The sequence below is a fragment of the Lithobates pipiens genome, unplaced genomic scaffold (genome assembly GCF_037356315.1).
Source record: "Lithobates pipiens isolate NorthernLeopardFrog02 unplaced genomic scaffold, aLitPip1_a1.2 Scaffold_1, whole genome shotgun sequence".
Lineage (NCBI taxonomy): Eukaryota > Metazoa > Chordata > Amphibia > Anura > Ranidae > Lithobates > Lithobates pipiens.
The window spans coordinates 68,925,520-68,947,898 of NW_027507685.1; the positions used below are offsets into that span (position 1 = coordinate 68,925,520).

General features: G+C 43.8%; 1 protein-coding gene across 8 annotated transcripts in view; it reads right to left on the minus strand.

The window, feature by feature from the left end:
- Window positions 1–22,379, minus strand: part of LOC143930166 (galectin-4-like) — a 101,305-nt gene that overhangs the window by 53,394 nt on the left and 25,532 nt on the right. For all 8 annotated transcript variants that reach the window (XM_077454504.1, XM_077454327.1, XM_077454412.1 and 5 more), the window contains exon 3: window positions 201–289. In XM_077454504.1, the coding sequence (XP_077310630.1) occupies window positions 201–289 (89 nt within the window). The remainder of the gene's footprint in view (window positions 1–200; window positions 290–22,379) is intronic.

Sequence of the window (22,379 nt, forward strand, 5' to 3'; positions counted from 1 at the left end):
AAAAAAATGACCCCACGTTCCCGGGATTCGTTAGATCCACATTTGGCTTTGGCTCTGTGACAAAATAAAGCATATAAGCCACTACTAGATCAACTTGAAAACCAGGAACTAAGAATTTTTTTAGAAGATGTCAGCAGTGGCAACCTATATGTTCCCTCAGTTTACTTTAATAATAATTCTGCTTTTGCTCAGTAACATACCTCTTGGCATGACTGTGGACTTGTCCTTGGAGAGTCACTCTCTTTCCATCTGAGATCCCCCCAAGTATGGCACTCTGGAAGGGAACAACCTGCAAAAAAGGAAGAGAGGTGTCAAAACAATCAATTCAATTTACAAAATTTAAAATAAAATATGTTTACAGATACAGGGCTGCAACAAGGGGTGGGCAAGGGGGACGACTGCCCTGGGCACTGTGGTATCACTGGGGGCACCACAAGGAGTTTGGGGCTAGGGGATTTGTATTGGGAGGGGGGATTTGGGGTGGCAGGGGATAAGAATTTTTCTAGGATGGGAATTTGGGGTGGTGTGCTAGGAGTGGTGATTTGAGAGGATTTGTGTTGAGAGTAGGATTGTCAAACCTCATCCCTTTAAACCCAAACACATATGTAATACACAGGTTTTCAGGCTATTTTATTGCAGATAAGGCACTGCAGGTAGGCCTAATAATGGCAGTTTTTCTGAGCATTGTTCCTGTAACACAATACGTATTAAACCAAAAGTGTAATACACTGCGGCATATCAAGATGCTGATTAGACAGCATGATTATTGCACAGGTGTGCCTAATGCCGCGTACACACGATCAGATTGTCCGGCGTACTTAGTCCGCCGAAACGCATTTCAGCGGACAATTCGTGTGTGGGCTTCAGCGGACTTTTCCAGCGTGAAGTCCAGCAGACTAAGAAAGTATTTTTGTACTCCAATCTTCCCGTCGGACTTGGGTTTCAGCGGACAATACATTCGTCAGTATGCTAGTACGGCGGACTAAGAATGACGCATGCTCAGAAGCAAGTACGAAAAAGGAAGCGTTTGGCTACTGGCTATTGAACTTCCTTTTTCTAGTCCCGTCGTACGCGCTGTAAGTCATCGCGCTAGCAAACGCCTGACTTTTTGTGTGTCCGTGTGTGGCCAAGTCCGTTCGGTAGAAAGTCCGCCATTAGGCTGGCCACAATAAAAGGCTACTCTAAAATGTGCAGTTTTATCAAACAGCACAATACCACAGATGTCACAAGTTTTGAGGGTGCATGTAGTCGCCATGCTGACTGCAGGAATGTCCACCAGAGCTGTTCCCTTTGAATTGAATGTTCATTTCTCTACCATAAACCGTCTCCAAAGGCGTTTCAGAGAATTTGGCAGTATATCCAACCGGCCTCACAACCGCAGACCACGTGAAAACAAACCAACCCAGGACCTCCACATCCAGAATCTTCACCTCCAAGATTGTCTGAGACCAGCCACCCAGACAGCTGCTGCAACAATCGGTTTGCATAAGCAAAGAATTTCTGCACAAACTGTCAGAAACCGTCTCAGGGAAGCTCATCTGCATGCTCGTCATCCTCATCGGGGTCTCAACCTGACTGCAGTTCGTCGCCATAACCGAATTGTGTGGGCAAATGCTCACATTCAATGGCGTCTGGCACTTTGTAAAGGTGTTCTCTTCACGGATGAACCCCCGGTTTTCACTGTACAGGGCAGATGGCAGACAGTGTGTATGGCGTTGTGTGGGTGAGCGGTTTGTTGAAGTCAACACTGTGGATCGAGTAGCCCATGGTGGCGGTGGGGTTATGGTTTGGGCAGGCGTATTCTATGCACAATGAACACAGGTGAATTTTATTGATGGCATTTTGAATGCACAGAGATACTGTGACGAGATCCTGAGGTCCGTTATTGTGCCATTCATCCACGACCATCACCTCATATTGCAGAATGATAATGCACGGCCCCATGTTGCAAGGATCTGTAAACAATTCCTGGAAGCTGAAAACATCCCAGTTCTTGCATGGTCAGCATACTCATCGGACATGTCACCCATTGAGCTGGTTTGGGATGCTCTGGATCGGCGTATACGACAGCGTGTTCCAGTTCTTGCCAATATCCTGCAACTTCGCACAGCCACTGAAGAAGAATGGACCAACATTCCACAGGCCACAATCAACAACCTGACAAACTCTATGTGAAGGAGATGTGTGTCAAATGGTGGTCACACCAGATACTGACTGGTTTTTGGACCCCCCTGACCCCCCCCCCCCCCCAATACAGTAAAACGGCACATTTTAGAGTGACCTTTTACTGTGGCCAGACTAAGGCCCCTTTTGCACTGGGGCGGTGTGGGCATTGGCGGTAAAGCTGCGCTATTTTTAGCACCGCTTTACCGTAATTTTAGCGGCGGTATTCAATGGTTTTCAGCGGTTTTAACCCCCACTAGCAGCCGAAAAAGGGTTAAAACCACCGCTGCAGCGGTGCTTTGCTGGCGGTATAGCCACGCTGCCCTACTGATTTCAACGGGTAGGAGCAGTGAATAATGAGAAAAAGTGTGGATAGGCGTGGCACTATACCTCAATTAATACAGGAAAAAAGAAAATGCAAAACCTAGGAGAGCCTCTCCTTACGTTTGCCTAGATATATCTGCTTGTATTGAACTTAAAAGAAAACCTAAAAGGAAAAATGATTTTGGTGGGTTTGTGCTGGAAAACATAATATGGTAGAGGGGAGAGAATTTGTGCTAGGAGAGAGAGCGGCAGCACTAGAAGCCAATCAGGCATACAAAAGGAGCATGCTGACAGGAGGTGACATCATGGTGGGCAGAAAGGTGACCCAATTTTTCTGTTTCTGCTCATTTACTGTCCAATCATAGGCTGTAGTAAAGATAACTTGTATTGCTGTGCTTGAATATTTACTTGGTGGATGCCTCTCATGTAGTGGACAGTTTTATGCAGGTTATGATTAACATTCCTCCCTGTTTTCCGGGGACAGTCCCCGTTTTGACAGGTCTGTTGCCAAATAACAAGCATCCCTGGGATTGTCCACAGCCACCCAGTGGTGTAGCGAATCATTGCACTACACAGGTGCCAAATGGACTTTCCTAACCTTAAGCCTCATATACACGATCAAACTTTTTACAAACTTTCCTGTGGATTTTTGTACAAAGGGCGTCGGCTGTGAACTTGTATTGCATACACACTGCAGGACTTTTTCAGCCAACTTTCACCAAATCACGTGGTTATTCTGCTCTTTACCGCCACCTTTGGTCAACTTCTGTATTGTTGTCTGATCTATTGCATTGGTTCTGAGCATGGGTGTTTGTACTTTGTACAAAAGTCCTATGGTTTTCTGTACACACAATCAGGCTTTGCTCCATCGGACTTTTGTTGCCGGAAAGTTTGTCCGTTCGCACAGCCAACAAAAGTCTGATGAAAACTGAAAAAGTTTGTCCGATGGAGCGTACACACGGCCGGATGTTGCCTTAAAACAGCTAATTTGCATGTTTGTTGTCAAAAAGTCTGATCGTGTGTACGGGCCTTTAGAATTCAAAAGCCAGACAGGGAAAGCCATTACATGCTCTGTGTGTTCTGCAATCCTGACCTATGCACTCTGTGTATTATGTGCACCTTGACCAATAGCAGAGTAGGCTTGGGTTGTAGTTGGTCCCACTCCTTTAACCACTTGACCTCCGGAAGATTTACCCCCTTCATGACCAGGCCATTTTTTGTGTTTTATTTGGGGGTTGATCCAAAAAAACATCTTAGATGGTAATCTAAAGGCCAACTGTGTTAAAATCTGTGCAGTGCCTTAGAGAGTTATTACCAAAAGGAAAAAATACATAATAGTAAAAATATATAATAGTAAAAATATGGTGTGTACTTATTGAGTGATAGTTCAAAATGTAAAAAGGTGCAAAAAGGTGAAGTAAAATAAAGTGAATCGAATGAATTAGTAAATAAATACAGTGTTAAATGATTGAGTAGATAGATCAATAAATATATAAAATGAAGTGAATTAAATTAATTAAAAAACACAATTAAGTGTTAGACCCTCTGTCTAGTGTTGGACCCTCTCCAGTGTTGGAAATTTCAGAAAAATTCAGTGTTTATCCGAAAAAAATATATATCCGTATATATGTTACCCAACTATGATAAAAAAAAAAATATATATATATATATATATATATATATATAAAATTAAAACCAATATTACAGCAATAAAGATATAAAAAATTATTTCAAATTAATAGTCCAAAAATGTGATGAAAGTGACTGGTGCACAGCAATAAATATTTGAAATTATTTAAAAATTGATAGTCCAAAAGCGTGATGAAAGTGACTTGTGCACAGTTGGCTGCTTCTTAGTGTCTGGAGAGAAATACCCAGTGCGTTTTTTCGTGCAGGTGATGGTTTTGCACTCACCAGATACCCTGCCCCTGCAGTGGTAAAAACGCCTTCACGGTGTAAGTCCATGTGTCGCTTTGTGGTGTCTTTCTGGGTACCTCGTTTTTCTCAGCATAAGTGAATCATTCAGATGTTTAATGAGAGAGAAGGATATCCATAGTGTAATATGTTTAAAACATCAAGTTTATTAAATTAAAAAACGACTCACAATCTTTAGTCTTTATAAATCGCAAAAACATGCCACCGATCGCTACAGCCTTAGGAGAGAGAGTGTGTGTGTCATATGGCCATGCCCTACGCGTTTTGTCATCAGACGTCATCCGGAATGAATACACCGCTCCTTCACTGCTCCAAAGATGCTGCTAGCAGGACTTTTTTTACTGTGCTGGTAGCGCACCGGAGGGCTTTTCACATTGGAATGAAAGGAGCTGATTTTTTTCAGGCGCTACACAGTGCTATTTTTAGCGCTGTAGCACCTGAAAAACGCCTCAGTGTGAAAAGGGCCTAAGGCACACCTGTGCAATAATCATGCTGTCTAATCAGTATCTGGATATGCCACACCTGTGAGGTGGATGGGTTATCTCAGCCAAGTAGAAGTGCTCACTAAAGCTGGCCATACACCATACAATTTTCTCATTCAATTTCCTTTAGATTTACCTTCAACTGTGTAGTACAAGGGCCTGCCTGATTGCACACAAACTGAAAGTAGTGATAGTAAGATTTGACCTCATATTATATGGTTTTGGTAAATCTAAAGGAAATCTATAGAAGAAAATTATATAATGTATTGCCAGCCTAAGCCCTTGTACACACGGTCGGAGAATCTGTCGGAATGAGTCTTATCGGACCGTGTCGTCAGATAATCCGACTGTGTGTGGTATGCATCGGACTGATTCTGTACGAATCTCCGTCCGATCCAAATTTCCAACATGTTGGAAAGATTTCCCGACCAACTGGGCCGGACGGACCTAATCCGATCATGTGTAGAGCATTTTCATCGGACCAAGTGCCACGCATGCTCAGATCAAATTCCTACATCAAAGCTATTGGCTACTAGCCTGAATGTAGTCCCATCGTAATGAAATGACGTCATCACGTTCTGAAAGATCGGATTTTTCGCCAGCTTGGCCCGACCGTGTGTATGCAACAGTTTCGGACACAATCCGTCGGACAAAATCCGACGGGCAAAATCCGACGGATTTGGTTGGCAAAATCTCCGACCGTGTGTACGTGGGCTAACACAGATTTAGACAGATTTGTGAACAATATTTGAGAGAAACAGGTCTTTTGTGTACATAGAAAAAGTCGTAGATCTTTGAGTTCAGCTTATGATGAATAGGGGCAAACACAAAAGTGTTTTGTTTATAATTTTGCTCAGTGTATATTACAGTCTTTTAACCATTAGATGTGGTGTTTGCATTAGTGTTCTTTTTTAGGCCTTTTCCTTCTGTTTTCACTGGTTATATGGCCAGTAACAATCCGCCTACATTAGAATGCCCCCACTCTTGATGAAGGAGCACAGGGGGCACCCTTGGACAGCAGCATTGTCAGTAAGGGGGGGAAGAGGAGTGTTAGATGTACAAGCAGATTTAAACACACTAATAAATTGAAGCCAAACTACAGTTAAAATGTTATTTTAGTTTTTTGTTTTTTTTGGGGGGGAGGGGTAAAGTTTTTACATGAATAAAGAAAAGCTGATCATTGTAAGCAACCCATCCGTTTTAAGTGGTTTGTCCAATCCTCTTGCTGCTACAGTTGCAGGACTTTCTGTTCTGTTGAAAAACAACAGACTTACTGGCAAGATCACCAGATTACCTCTGCTGTTTTTATTTTTTGCGCTATAAACAAACAGCAACAATTTGCCAAAAAAAATACTTTTTTGTTTTTACTTTTCGCTATAATACATATCCCAAAAACATATATAAAAAAACTAATTTATTCATCAGTTTAGGCCGATTTATATGCTACTACATGTTTTTGGTAAAACAAAAATCGTAATAGGCATATATTTTTTTGGGGGCATAAAGTTTTTACATGAATAAATAAAAGCTGATCATTGTAAGCAACCCGTCAGTTGTAAGCGGTTTATCCAACCCTTTTGCTGCTACAGTTGCAGGACATTTTGTTCTGTTGAAAAACAGACTTACTGGCAAGATCACCAGATTAAAAGAAACAAAGCCTGAAAGCAAAAACGAATGCAAACATTATATGTCAGAATTGGTAAGCTGCTAAATATTAAATGTTTGCTTTGGGTTTAGTATTGCTTTAAATGTCAGTCAGTAAGAAAAAAAAGGAAGGTAGAAGAGGGGGTTGGGTTGCTGAGCACTGGGCAGTCCAGCTAGGGCTTCTGCTGCTTTTTCACAATTAAGAGGGCTTTCACACTGCACCGTTTTACCGTCAGATTTGCGGCACATTTCGGCCATTAGCAGGGTGTTTTTACCCCCCGCTAGTGGCCAAGAAAGGATTAAACCACCCGCAATACGACGCAATAGCGGTGTTTTGCCAGTGGTATTGCAGTGCTGCCCCATTGATTTCAATGGGGAGCAGCAGTGGAAACACACCGCTCCTTCACCACTCCAAAGAAGGACTTTTCCTGACGCCCTGCCAGCGCACCGCTCTGGTGTGAAAGCCCTCGGGCTTTTGCACTGGAGACAATGGTGCAGCAGTTTGAGGGCGGATTGTTTGCGCTATTTCTTACGCTATAGCGCCTGCAAAACGCCCTCGGTGTGATAGGGGTCTAACTGTCAAGTAGTCAGTTTGGTCACCAAAAGCAAAACTACACAAAAATGGACCAAGGAGGATATGCAAAAGAAAATCTAAGATAAAAGAAAAATAAAAGTAAAATTTAGACTACAAACACACAGCACGAGATAATAAAAAACATTGAGAAGAGAAATGGAAAAAGGTGCGTCAGGAAAGATAAACTTGACATACACCCCCCAACTGTCGGAAAACAGAGGTCATGTACAGGGTACAACTGATTAGAAAGTGAAAATAGCAAAAAGGGAACAATGAATACAAACTTCCTCAACTAGAACAGATTCTGAAGCAGCCAGGTCTCAACTATACCAAGAATATTTGTATGGACACATTTGTTCAGAAATACATTTGTGTATGGCCAGCATCTCCTCCACCTTATCCATAACTAAAAGAAAATGTTTTATATGCAAAACTTCACCCAAAAGCAGTTCTGCTTGTTTGCACCCCCCCCCCCCTTAACAATTGGCACTTTTTTTTAGGGGGGGGGTACCTGATTTTGAAGACTGAAGAATTGGCTCAGGTGAGGACCGCTCTGGATCTCTGGTCAGGTAAGTGTCCTTATATTAAAAGTCAGCAGCTACAGTATTTGTAGCTGCTGACTTAAAAAAAATTTGGGGGGGAGAGACTGGAGCTCCTCTCTTTAACCACTTCAGCCCCGGAAAGATTTGTCCCTTTAATGACCAGGCCTTTTTTGCGATACGGCGCTTCGTCGATTTAACTGACAATTGCGCAGTCATCCGATGCTGTACCCAAACAAAATTTACGTCCTTTTTTTTCCCCCACAAATAGACCTTTCTTTTGGTGGTATTTGATCACCTCTGCTGTTTTTTATTTTTTGCGCTATAAACAAACGAAGAGAGACAATTTTGAGAAAAAAATTTTTTTATTTTACTTTTTGTTATAATACATATCCCCCAAAAATATATAAAAACAAAAAAAACAAATGTATTCATCAGCTTAGGCCGATATATATTCTTCTACATATTTTTGGTAAAAAAAAGATCACAATAGGCATATATTGATTGGTTTGCATTCACAAAATAGGGGATAGATTTATGGCATTTTTATTTTTATTTTTTATTTTACTAGTAATGGCTTTTTTGGGCCCATTGATACTTATACAGCGATCAGTGCTATAAATAGCCACTGATTACTGTGTAAATGTCACTGGCAGGGAAGGGGTTAGCATTAGGGGGCAATCAAGGGGTTAACTGTGTTCCCTAGGTGTGCTCTAAGTGTAGGGGGGATGGGATGGCAAGGACATGACAGAGATCACTGTTCCCGATCACCGGGAACAGTAGATTTCTGACATGTCCCCTGTCAGAACGGGGAATTGCCTTGTTTACAAAGGCAGTTCCCTGTTTTACCTCTGTAATAGGCGATCGTAGGCCGCCGGCGGACAATGAGTCTGCCTGACCCACGGGCACGATCCGCCTGCGAGCTGCCATACAGCTACAGCAACTTGCACAGGAGAGCCGACCTGCCGCCGTATAATGACGGTGGCTGGTTGGCAAGCGGTTAAGTTCCACTTTAAAGACGACGGACTCTGCGGTCCGTCGTCATCCGATCTCCCATAGGGGAGAGCGGCGCTCTGACAGGTTCGTCCCTGCACAGTGTGCAGAGACGGACCTGTCATCTTCCTGCTCAGCGGGGAGCGATCCCCGCTGAGCAAGCGGACGTTCACGGGGGAACATCACTGATCCGTCCCGTGTGAAAGAGCCCTTACCCCCGATGCCTGCATACTTACATCAACCCTGTGAGTTTCTAAATGTTGTACCTTCATTAACCTCCCTGGCGGTATGATTCAGTCTGGAATTAGGTGCTGAAAGCGGTACAATTATTTTGCATGGAAATTTGGCTTTTATTTTGTAGTCCTGTAATTCTTAGGAATAACGCTCTGAAATCTCTTCAAACCAGAGTCTAGCGGACATCCCGGGTATGATAAAGTTTATAATATAATAAAGAATAATACAAATTATTCAATAATGTAATCAAATCCAAAAAAAACTGAAAAAGGGACATGTTTTGGTTGCTATGGACAATCTCCAAATTCCAGGCAGAAAAAACAGTATTTATAATATAAAAGTGCATGCAGGGCATTGCACAGACCACTAGGGACAAAGGGGGTGTGTAATTTTTAATACAGCACTGTAATCTGTAAGATTACAGTGCTGTGTGTGTTTTCTGTGTTTTTACTTTTTTGAATTTGCCGCCGTTCTCCGCTCCCGTGCACCGTAACGTCGCAGGGAACGGAGCTCGGCGGCATTCGGCACTGTGAATCGAGCACAGGACGGCTCGATCACACAGCGCGGCGGACATCGCTGGATCCAGGGGACAAGGTGAGTAACTCTCCCTGTGTCCTCCCCTGCATCCAGTGATGCTATCCCGAGTCTGGCTCGGGGTTACCGCTCCTGTAATGAAAATCCCAACCCGAGCCAGACTCGGGATTACCGCTAGGAAGGTTAAATGTAACCATATTGCTACACTTAGAGGCGCCTCTCTTCTCTTTTATACACTGTAGCTCCTGCTGGATTTTGCTTCTAATCCCCTTGTGGAGGCTTCCATTTGTGGATGGACATTTTATGGTTACACAACCTATCACATTGCTATAATCTTTTTTATGGACTATAAACTGAAGGACTTGTGAATAAATGGTTGTGGAACGAATCGTCAGAGTTTCCATTATTTCTTGTGGGGAAACTTGCCTTGACTTACAAGTGCTTTGGATTACAAACATGTTTCTGGAATGAATTATGCTTGCAATCCATGGTTTTACTGTACTGTAAATAAAACAGAGGAGTAAGATTTAAAAGTATCACATTAACCTTTTTGGGGTCTATGTAGTGGGGAAAGAACTGCTGAACTGCTGTCTGTTTACAATGTGGATTGCTTACTACATTCATGCTAGCCCCCACTGTGCGTTCCAGTTGCGGGAACGGCAGGGAGACTGCATGATCAAAAAGACCATGACGTTTCCCTGCGTTTTTAAAAAGGCGCATGCACCTTTATTGTGTGTTTCACATGGCACAGTAGCCTATTCAAAATAATGGGCTGTCATGCGCGAGTAGGGTAAGGGGGAGATTTACTAAAACTGGTACACACAGAATGTGGTGCAACTGTGCATAGTAACCAATCAGCTTCTAGGTTTTATCATCAAAGCTTAACTGAACAAGCTAAAGATAGAAGATGATTGGCTACCATGCACAGCTGCACCAGTTTTAGTAAATCTACTCCTTTTAAATGTGATTTCACCAAACATTCATTGGTGGTGTATCTTCCTAATACATGTGTTTTAGATTAAAAGGATTGATTCCCTGCAGTGGACGTCATACTCACTGCTTAAAAAATGTGTTTCTTTGTGTAATTTTTTTTTGTATGTTGTACTACAAAAAAGAACAAATAAAACTTACAAAAGCAAAGAAAGTACATATAACAGGAAGAAAAAAATATTGGCAACAAAGAGAATGAGCCAAAAGCAGAGTTCCACCCACCCCACTTTTACAAGGTGGTCCTAAACTAAAGACCACCACTCGTTTTTGGATATCTATATATATTTATTTTTTCCTTTCATACCTTTTTTGAAGTACTAAGTGTACATCCGTCCTAGCTTGGCCGCGGCGCAGGACGTCATGTCCTCTTCTGTGGTGAGCCCTACTCCTTCACCCCCATTGCCTTCTGGGACCTGTGTGCGCCCCAGATGACGAGCTGGCCATTCACAGTCTTGCCCATGCACAGTAGGAAAACGGCAGAGAAGACTGCCGGTTTCCCTTAGTTGGAATGGCGGCGCCTACACCCGAGTCGGTGGACGAATCGGCCTCAGGGGGCCAAAATCACGGGCTTCCTGGACAGGTAAGTTTCCTTATTAAAAGTCAGCAGCTACAGTACTTGCAGCTGCTGACTTTTGAAAAAAAACTTTTTTGTGGTTGGAACTCCGCTTTAATAAGGAGGGACTACTTATATCATTCAATATTTGTATTGGAAAGTAGGAAGGTTTTTATGAATTACAATTGTAAAGAAGTACAATGGATGGTAACTACCAAATTCATTAAAAATCAGAGAAAACAATATAAAAATATTATTAGTGTATTATCTCAAAAAGGGTGTTTACCCTAGGTTCACATGTATACGGTTGCAGTTGAAGTTCTTAAGAGTGTTTTGCAGTGCTTTTTTTAACATACGTTTTTGATACATTTTGCTTTTTTTTTTTTTCTCTTTAACAAACTGTGTATAGCTTGTTGTCAAGGAGAGAGCCAGGAAGCTGGCTGCCACATCCCTAACAACCAATGAGTCATCAGCTGTTAGCAGGCTTCCCCATTGACAGCTGAATGTAAAAACAAGCATTGGCGGCAATAAAAATATTGGCAAAGAAATGGCGTGGGATCCTCCCTAATCCATATCAAGCCCTTTGGGTCTTGGATCTTATTTTGAGGGGAACTCCACGCCAAAGTTTAAAAAAAACATCAACCCCCCATGCAGCCCAGCAGGTCAGAAAACAGAGGGGATGAGCAAGTGCCCCCCAACCATACCAGACCACATGCCCTCCCCCCCAAAGCAACTTGTCCCCATGTTGCTGGGCATTAGGGCCTCCTCCCCACAACCCTGGACGGTGGTTGTGGGGGTCTGTGTTTGGGGGGATTATTCAGAATCTGGAAGCCCCCCACTCATTAACCTAAAAAAAAGTGTAAAAAGTGAATAAAGACACTACAAGAGTTTTTTGTTAAAATAAATTACAACAAATTTGTCATGTAAACAAATCTTGGGCTGACAATGATGCAAACACTCACACAGCAGTAACTAACAGCATAGTAACTATAAATCCCAAGACAATGGCTGATAATAGTTGGTCTCACTTGAGAAACCACCATAAATTACTAGAGCTCATCCTTAATGAGAAAATAATAGACTCTATCACTCCTGGTGTTCACCAACCAGTTCACTGCTTGGCTGGCAACTATGATGCATATACAAACATGTATGTAGGCTTGGGTTTGAGCTCTCTAGTAGCAGACTGGCTGGTGAATGCCAGGAGTGATAGTCTAGTATTTTCTTATTAGAGATGAGCTCTTCTATACTCAGTAATTTATGGTGGTTACTCCTGCGAGACCAATTATTCTCAGCCATTGCCTCATCCCACTGTGGGATTTATTATAATATATAATGTCGTGTGAGTGTTTGCATCATTGTGAGCCTGTGATTTATTTGTTTACGTGACAACATTGTCATTTATTTTAATGATAAGAGGTGGAGGTTATTTTGTTTTGTTCATTGATTTATTCCATATTTTCTAATACAGTGATCTCATTGGGTAATATTGCACTTGTCCTCATTTAAAACTGCTTTCTATGGTAGGCTTTTTTTTTGGCTCCCAATCCCCTTTGTGACAACGGATGGTAGCACATTATTGTTAGCAATTGAGGTAGGAGTGCATAGCCGGGGCGGACTGACCATTGGGCCACTCGGGCACTGCCTGAGGGCCCCATTACACTAGGGGGCCCCATCAGGGTTGGCAGCCTCAGTAGACAGTATGTAAAAATTTGTGTTTTTTTTACATCTCTTTGAAATGTCCCTTACCGACATCCTTTTGGTCTAAAAATCCAGAGATTATAGCTGCCCCACCTCTCCAGTACCTTCTCAGCCAATAGAAACATGTTTGTGTATATACTGTGTGATTGTATACTGTATGTGTGTGTTTGTGTATACTGTGTGGCCCCATAATCTCTGATTGCCTGGGGACCCCATAATCTCCTATTGCCCGGGGCCCCATGAGTTGTCAGTCCGCCCCTGTGCATAGCTACACATTAGTGTGTAGCAATTGCCTAAAGATTAAATTTCACAATTTGTTAGCTCAAATGATTGGTAATTCTACGAAAGAGGAATAAGGAAATAGAACAGGGAGGGGGAGAGGGGGGGTTGGGCACTCCAGGGACGCTGGCTTGTTCAACCAATCAGCAGCATAAATGTAGCTTATGGTCCTAAAAGACTAGCAATTGTCACTCAAAATCTCATGATAAATAACAATTGACCCAAGGCTTTCAAATTCTTGTGAACTTGGGTATGGTGTCTGACCGTTTAACTATTAGATTTTCTTTAAAGAATGTCCTACGGAGTCTGGATTTGACTTCCATTATGGAAGAATGTTAAGCTGACCATACATGGATTGAACTTCAGCCAGTTCAGCAGGTTTAATCCAAATTTTGATCCATGTATGGGCTAGCTGATTGTGTGTGGATTGTGGAATCTGTTTTCTTTTTTCGTTTAACCTTTGGTTGCAGGTAAATAATGGATTCCAAGCAGAAGCAACACACTGTCATTGAGTTCCTCACAAAGGAGAGGTGCAAGCTGTGCCACTTCCACAGAAGGCTTCAGAATGTTTACAGAGATGACACCCTTGCCAAGAGTCCCCAATGACAAAACTTTGTTGTCAGTGGTGTCATCTCTGTAATCATTCTGTAGCCTTGTGTGTATGTCAGGGTGCACCCTCCTCAACAGATCAATGATGTCATGTTTCTTTTGTTGGAATCCATTATTTACCTAAATAATATTTAGTGCCTAAAGATTCCATTTCACAATTTGTTACCCCAAACAAGTGTTAATTTACAGTTCCTGCGTCCCCCTGTCTGTGATGACCATGATAATCATGGCTGCGGAGCCCTGATTACTGTAAACAGTTTACGTGCCTCCGTCATCTGCTACTCTCCTCTCTTCCCCCCTCCCTCCCTGCCTGTCAGCTCATAGAGATGGGTTCAGGTAAGTGTGAGGGGGGCTCATACACACAGAAGGTTTTTTATCTTAATGCATTAAGATAAAAAACCTTCTGCCTTTACAACCACTTTAAAAAAATCCTGTAATCCGCTGTGTTACAGGATTATATCATGTGCAGTGTGTGTCTTTGTGTAAAATTATTGCGATAAATACCTTATTTACAGTGCCACTGGGCACTCACGTGACCTCCCATGGCTTTCCTCCTCTCCTCCCAGCTGATGTCAGCGGGGGATCTCGGTCACTCCCTCTGCAGTGCTCGATGCGGGGAAGGAGTGCTCCAGCAGGTCACATGAGCCCCCAGCAGCCCTGTAAATAAGGTATTCATCGCAATAATTTTACACAAAGAGACACACTGCACATGATATAACCCTGTAACACCGCGGGTTGCAGGATTACTTAATATTGACTTTAGCAACCACTTTAAGCGCTGCGCCCACATTACACAATTGGTCTTTATGTTGTTATTCCAGCACTTATGTGCCAGCAGCTTTCGTACTTTGATGTTAATATTGTTTATTACTACGTGTCAATGTACACATAGGCTTTTAGCAGAGTTTAGGAGCTGCTGCATTTAGGTGAGGTTCAACCTCCCTCTCCTGAACGTGGAAGAATCACATTCAGCATAGGAATGTTTTGATCACTGGCTGCAGGAAAACATAAAATGCAGCAAAACCCCAGCAAAAATCTTATGTTTTGCGTTTTCTCACAGCGCGGTGAATGACGACCGTGTGTACATGAAGCCTAACAGTTATTTCTTCTTTCTCAAAGATATCACAGTACTCCCCTGACAATGTCTTCATCTGTGTTCACTCCAGAAAGATAGGCACTACTTTTTCTGGGGAAACAATCCAGATGCTGACTCAAGCATGCAGATGCAGAGATGACACAATCTAGTAAATCCCACTGTCTTTCTTGGCTGTGTTCACAAATACATATATCACACAGATCAGCCCTGCTGCAGTTTTTCATCTTGTAACTTGCTAGAATGTTAACTGTACATTGGTGAAGACCAGGGCCATCTTTAATATTGATTGAACCCTGGGCAAAAAATTTCTTGGGCCCTCCCGAATCCACTTATCAACTATTATTGGGCAAAGTGGGCTCAATGGGCAGCTGCTTTGGGCCCCACAACAATGACTGGGCCCATGGCAGCTGCCCCTTTTGCCCTGCATTAAAGATGGCCCTGGTGAAGCCTGATCACTGGGGGAGAGAAGACTGGGGAAATGCTCCCTTCTGCCTGCAGCAGACTTATGATATTAGCTTATCTGTGGTAAAGTCACTTTATTACAGCTCAAGAGTTGCTTTTTAATAAAAGGTGGACCATTTCTGAAAAATTGCACTGTTGCTTTCTTTTGTGACATGTCAGAATTGATTCACGCAGACTTGATTACTACAATGTCTACTTTAACCACTACAATACAGGGCACTTTCACCCCCTTCCTTCCCAGCCCAATTTTCAGCTTTCAGCGCTCTAGCGCTTTCAGTGACAATTGCGCGGTCATGCTACACTGTACCCAAATGAAATTGTTATCATTTTGTTCGCACAAATAGAGCTTTATTTTGGTGTTATTTATTCACGACTCCGTATTTTTTTTTTTTGCGATATAAGCGCAAAAATAGCGGAAATTTGGAAAAAAAACAAAATTTTATTTTTTCTATTTGAAAAGAAATCCAATAAAATCACATTTTGTCATAAATTTAAGCCAAAATGTATTCTGCAACATGTTTTTGGTAAAAAAAAATGCGTTAAGTGTATAATAATTGGTTTGTGTGATCACGGACATATGTACGCAAATGATCATGTACATATGTGTGCAGGTGATCACATACATATGTGTGCAGATAATCATTGGGACATGTGATTTTAGTGGGACATATGTGGGGGACATGTTTTTATTATTAGGGACATGTGTTTTTATTATTTGGGGACATGTATGTTTTGGGGACATGTGTGTTTTGGGGACATGTGTGTTTTGGGGACATATGTGGGGACTGTGTTTGTACTGTGTGGTGTGTTGTGTGTTTACACTACACTGATGATCAGTGAGTAAAAAGCTGTAAAAAGCAGCCCATACTCACTGATCATCAGCCGGCTGCAGCGTTCTGCTCTCCTCTCCTCAGCGGTGACTTCCGTGTGAGGAGAGGAGAGCCGATTGCCTAGCAACCGGCTGTTTGTTTACATCACATGACGGCCGTGATTGGACACGGCCGTCATGTGATCAGGAGGGCCAATCACAGAGCCCTCCTGCCGATCTGAGATGTGCCGTGTCCGGGTGACACGAGCACATCGGGATCGCGCCGCTGCGCGGGCGCGCGCGCGCGATCCCGCTACTCCTGAAGGACGTTCCTGAACGTCCTATCAGGAGTAGACGGCTCCCACCCGGCCGTATATATGCATTGGCCGGGTGGGAAGTGGTTAAACACACAATTACAGAACATTTTTATAGCAATTCTATCTAGCTTGCTGATAATTGGCTTTAAAATATGGTAGTAAAATATGGTAGTAACATGTTTACTGTTATCTGTTCTCTTATCAGACAGAATAGCACATATGGTTATCAGACAACAACCTCTCTATGTGTCTACTGTTTTTTTATTTTATTTCCATGAACTGGAAGTCGTGTTTAAGGCTGGGTTCACACTGCTGCGAGGGGAGATCCGGATGTGATTCGCACCGCAAATCACATCCGATCTCCGTAGCGATGCGAGTACAGCCATACAGATAGTATGGCTGAATTCACATCGCTCCCGCAGCAAACTCGCACGGGACCCTTTTTTTGGTCCGCAACAGAATCGGATCGCATGGGGGTTCACACCATGCGATCCGATTCCTGTGCGAGTCGGCAGATCGCACTGCGATATGCGGACGGATCTGGGGGTGTCATTAACATATCATTGACACTCCCAGCCGTCCGCATAGGGCAGTGTGAACTGCCGGCGGGAGTAATGCGATGCTGGAAAACGCCGCGGATTCGCGGCGTTCCCGCATCGCAGCAGTGTGAACCCGGCCTAAGAGTATTTCTGTTCATATATGTGAAAAATTGAGCTGGCTCCACTTCACCCTGTACAACCACTTTTACCTACAGGTAAGCCTATATTAAGGCTTATCTGTAGGCGCTTGAAATATCTCCTTAACCTCCATGGTTTAGGAGATATTTACAAAAAAGCCAAGTGCCAATGACTATGGTGCATGCGCCGATGTCTACAGCGCATGCGCACTTTAGAAAGGGCACATTGTGCCATTTCTAATAGGGGGCATGCCGTGACTGGTGGCTCCCTCGCGCCCCAGAAGGAAAAGGGGTGAAGATGGACGCTCACTGCTAGTGGGGACAGCAGTGACATTGCAGGCTTCGGTATCAGGTAAGCAATGCATAGTAGCCCATTATGCTTTATCGTTGCAGGGAAATAAAGAGGAAGTAAAACCCACCATGGTTTACTTACTGTTTAAACCGGAGTTCAACCGAAAAGTGCAACTTCCACTCATTTGATTCCTCCTCCCCGTCCAGTGCCACAATTGGCACCTTTCATGGGGGAGGGGGTGCAGATACCTGTATAATACAGGTATCTGCACCTACTTCTGGGAATAGTCTCCAGCGGGAGTCATGCCCCTTCCCGCAGCCCCCCGCTGTCTCCTGGGAAAAACACGGGTTCCAGGAGATAGCAGGGACCACTTGCGACGCACAGCGCAACTCACGCATGCGCACTAGGGATGAGAATGGTGACGGCAGCCGAGAGCCGAGCGATGGCTCTGCTTCGGGCTGCCAACATCGCTGGACCCTGGGACAGGTAAGTGTCCATTTATTAAAAGTCAGCAGCTGCAGTATTTGTAGCTGCTGGCTGTTAATAATTTTTTTTTTTAGGTGGACTCCCTTTTTAATTTGCTCTAACAGGGAATATACTGTAATATCTTCCATTCCCAAAAGTGAATCGGATACTCTCTAGATCAACCATGTTAATTCTTATAAATAAAAAGTGCTACCAGCAGTTTGGATACTCCCTGAATAAATATTCATTTGTTTCTTATAAGTATTAATAGCAAATCAGTTACTCCCTGGATCAACATTTTACACTGTTATCACTTTACCTATTAATAGCTAGTTATAATTTGTGCATTTAGAAGCCTTCCAGTCCTTTTTTGAAGCAAAAAATTCAACTACAACAAGCTGTGGCAGCTGGTCGGCAAGTGGTTAAACCTCTTTTCCTCCAGGTGCACCCATTGCCCTTTGCAATGACTTTAAAGCGGTGTTTAGGCTGGGTTCACACTGCTGCGGGTGGGAGATCCGGATGTGATTCGCACCGCACTGCAGTGCAAATCACATCCGATCTCTGTAGCGATGCTAATTCAGCCATACAGATAGTATGGCTGAATTCGCATTGCACCCGCCGCAAACCCACACGGGACCCTTTTTTTGGTCCGCAGCAGAATCGGATCGCATTTGTGTTCACACCATGCGATCCGATTCCTGTCCGAGTGTGCAGATCGCACTGCGATATGCGGACGGATCTGGGGGTGTCATTAAGATTTCATTGACACTCCCAGCAGTCCGCATAGGGCAGTGTGAACTGCCGGCGGGAGGCATGCGATGCGGGAAAACGCAGCGGATTCGCGACGTTCCCGCATCGCTACGGTGTGAACCTAGCCTTAAGCTGAAATTTTTTTTTTTTTTAAAGTCAGCAGCTAAAAAAAAAGTAGACTTACCTTTCCAGGGCGCCTGCGATGTCGGCTCTCGGGTCCCAGCGTCACCATCCTCACTAAGGGAAACAGGCAGTGGAGCCTTGCGGCTTCACTGCCCGTTTCCTACTGCGCATGCGCGAGTCGCTCAGCGCTTTGTGAATGGGACGCGCTGTGTTAGGGAACACACAGTTCCCAAAACACAGCGTGCCCCATTACCCAGAAGACAACGCAACGAGGAGAGAAGACGAAGATCACTGAGGAGCAGGAAGAAGGCAGACTAGGAAGACTGCCTAGCAACAGGGATTTCTGACAAGGTAAAAAGAATTTTTTTTTTCACATTTTTTTAAGAAGATTAACCACTTTCAGACCGGACCATTTTGCTGGTAAATGACCAGAGGTCTTTTTACAATTTGGCACTGCGCTGTTTTAACTGGTAATTGCGCGGTCATGCAATGTTGTACCCAAACAAAATTTGCGTCCTTTTCTTCCCACAAATAGAGCTTTCTTTTGATGGTATTTGATTGCCTCTGCGATTTTTATTTTTTGCGATATAAACGTAAAAAGACCGCAAATTTTGAAAAAAAATTATATTTTCTACTTTTTGTTATTAGAAAAATCCAATAAACTCAATTTTAGTCATACATTTAGGCCAAAATGTATTCAGCCACATGTCTTTGGTAAAAAAAAAGTCAATAATTGTATATTTATTGGTTTGCGCAAAAGTTGTCACATCTACAAACTAAGGTACGTTTTCTGGAATTTACGCAGCTTTTAGTTTACGACTGCCTATCTCATTTCTTGAGGTGCTAAAATGGCAGGGCAGTACAAAACCCCCCCAAATGACCCCATTTTGGAAAGTAGACCCCCTAAGGAAATTGATAAGTGGCATGTTGAGCCCATTGAATATTTTATTTTTTTGCCTCAAGCGATTGAATAATGACAAAAAAAAAAAATATTTTTTTTTTTTTACACAAAGTTGTCACTAAATGATATATTGCTCACACATGCTATGGGCATATGTGAAATGACACCCCAAAATAAATTCTGCTGCTTCTCCTGAGTACGGGGATACCACATATGTGGGACTTTTTGGGAGCCTAGCCACGTACGGGGCCCCGAAAACCAAGCACCGCCTTCAGGCTTTCTAAGGGCGTAAATTTTTGATTTCACTTCTCACTACCTATTACAGTTTTGAAGGCCATAAAATGCCAAGATGGCACAAAACCCCCACAAATGACCCCATTTTAGAAAGTAGACACCCCAAGCTATTTGCTGAGAGGCATGTTGAGTCCATGGAATATTTTATATTTTGCCACAAGTTGCAGGAAAATTACAAACTTTTTTTTTTTTTTTTCACAAAGTTGTCACTAAATGATATATTGCTCACGCATGCCATGGGCATATGTGAAATGACACCCCAAAATAAATTCTGCTGCTTCTCCTGAGTACGGGGATACCACATGTGTGGGATTTTTTGGGAGCCTAGCCGCGTACGGGGCCCCGAAAACCAAGAACCGCCTTCAGGTTTTCTAAGGGCGTAAATATTTGACTTCACTCCTCACTACCTATTACAGTTTTGAAGGCCATAAAATGCCAAGATGGCACAAAACCCCCACAAATGACCCCATTTTAGAAAGTAGACACCCCAAGCTATTTGCTGAGAGGCATGTTGAGTCCATGGAATATTTTATATTTTGCCACAAGTTGCGGGAAAATTACAAACTTTTTTTTTTTTTTTTCACAAAGTTGTCACTAAATGATATATTGCTCACGCATGCCATGGGCATATGTGAAATGACACCCCAAAATAAATTCTGCTGCTTCTCCTGAGTACGGGGATACCACATATGTGGGACTTTTTGGGAGCCTAGCCGCGTACGGGGCCCCGAAAACCAAGCACCGCCTTCAGGCTTTCTAAGGGCGTTACAGTTTTGAAGGCCATAAAATGCCAAGATGGCACAAACCCCCCCCAAATGACCCCATTTTGGAAAGTAGACACCCCTAAATTTAGGGGTACACTAGTGAGACTAGGTAATAAATGGCGGGTGCACTGAAACTATAAAAAAATAACTAACCAACCAGCGTCACCTGTAACAGTTATATGGTGATCACTGGTGAAAGGGTTAACTAGGGGGCAATCAGGGGGCTTTATGCGGTAGTATATGGGGGTCCCTGGCGCTATAAAAAGCTGCGGCGAACCTAAATACCTACCTGCCTAACTAGCGTCACCTGTGACACTAATACAGCGATCAGAAAAACGATCGCTTATTAGGCTGGGTTCACACTGGAGCGATGCGGGAACGCCACGAATCCGCGGCGGGTTCCCGCATCACATGCCTCCCGGCGGCAGTTCACACTGCCCTATGCGAACTGCTGGGAGTGTCAGTGAAATGTTAATGACACCCCCAGATCAGTTCGCATATCGCAGTGCGATCTGCAAACTCGGATCACATGGTGTGAACACCCATGCGATCCGATTCTGCTGCGGACCAAAAAAAGGGTCCCGTGCGAGTTTGCGGCGGGTGCGACACGAATTCAGCCATACTATCTGTATACTATCTGTATGGCTGAACTCGAATCGCACAGAGATCGGATGTGATTTGCACTGCAGTGCGGTGCGAATCACATCCGTTCTCATAAACCGCTGCAATGTGAACCCAGCCTTAGTGACACTGGCGACGGGGGGTGATCACGGGGTTAAACCTTTATTGGGGGGGTTAGGGGGGTACCTTAGAACTAAAGGGGGCTAACCCTAACTGCCCTAACAGTTATTACAGTCACAAATGACACCCGCCGGGTGATCAGGGGGTTAAACCTTTATTAGGTAATAAATGGCGGGTGCCCTGAAACTATAAAAAAATAACTAACCAACCAGCGTCACCTGTAACAGTTATATGGTGATCACTGGTGAAAGGGTTAACTAGGGGGCAATCAGGGGGCTTTATGCGGTAGTATATGGGGGTCCCTGGTGCTATAAAAAGCTGCGGCGAACCTAAATACCTACCTGCCTAACTAGCGTCACCTGTGACACTAATACAGCGATCAGAAAAATTATCGCTTATTAGGCTGGGTTCACACTGGAGCGATGCGGGAACGCCATGAATCCGCGGCGGGTTCCCGCATTGCATGCCTCCCGGCGGCAGTTCACACTGCCCTATGCGAACTGCTGGGAGTGTCAGTGAAATGTTAATGACACCCCCAGATCAGTTCGCATATCGCAGTGCGATCTGCAAACTCGGATCGCATGGTGTGAACACCCATGCGATCCGATTCTGCTGCGGGCCAAAAAAAGGGTCCCGTGCGAATTTGCGGCGGGTGCGGCGGGTGCGATGCGAATTCAGCCATACTATCTGTATGGCTGAACTCGAATCACACAGAGATCGGATATGATTTGCACTGCAGTGCGGTGCGAATCACATTCGTTCTCATAAACCGCTGCAATGTGAACCCAGCCTTAGTGACACTGGCGACGGGGGGTGATCACGGGGTTAAACCTTTATTGGGGGGGTTAGGGGGGTACATTAGAACTAAAGGGGGCTAACCCTAACTGCCCTAACAGTTATTACAGTCACAAATGACACCAATGCAAAAAAAAAAAAAAATGACATTGGTGTCACTGTGACTGCGGGGCAGGGGTAATTGGGGGGGTGATCGGGGGGGTGTGAGTGTGCCTGGCATGTTCTACTGTGAAGTGTCGTGTTGGTGCAACTCACCGATCCTCTCTCCTCGGTGTCGGAACGAAAAATACCGACACGGAGGAGAGATTACATCACTTCCTCTCCTGTGTTTACATTACAGG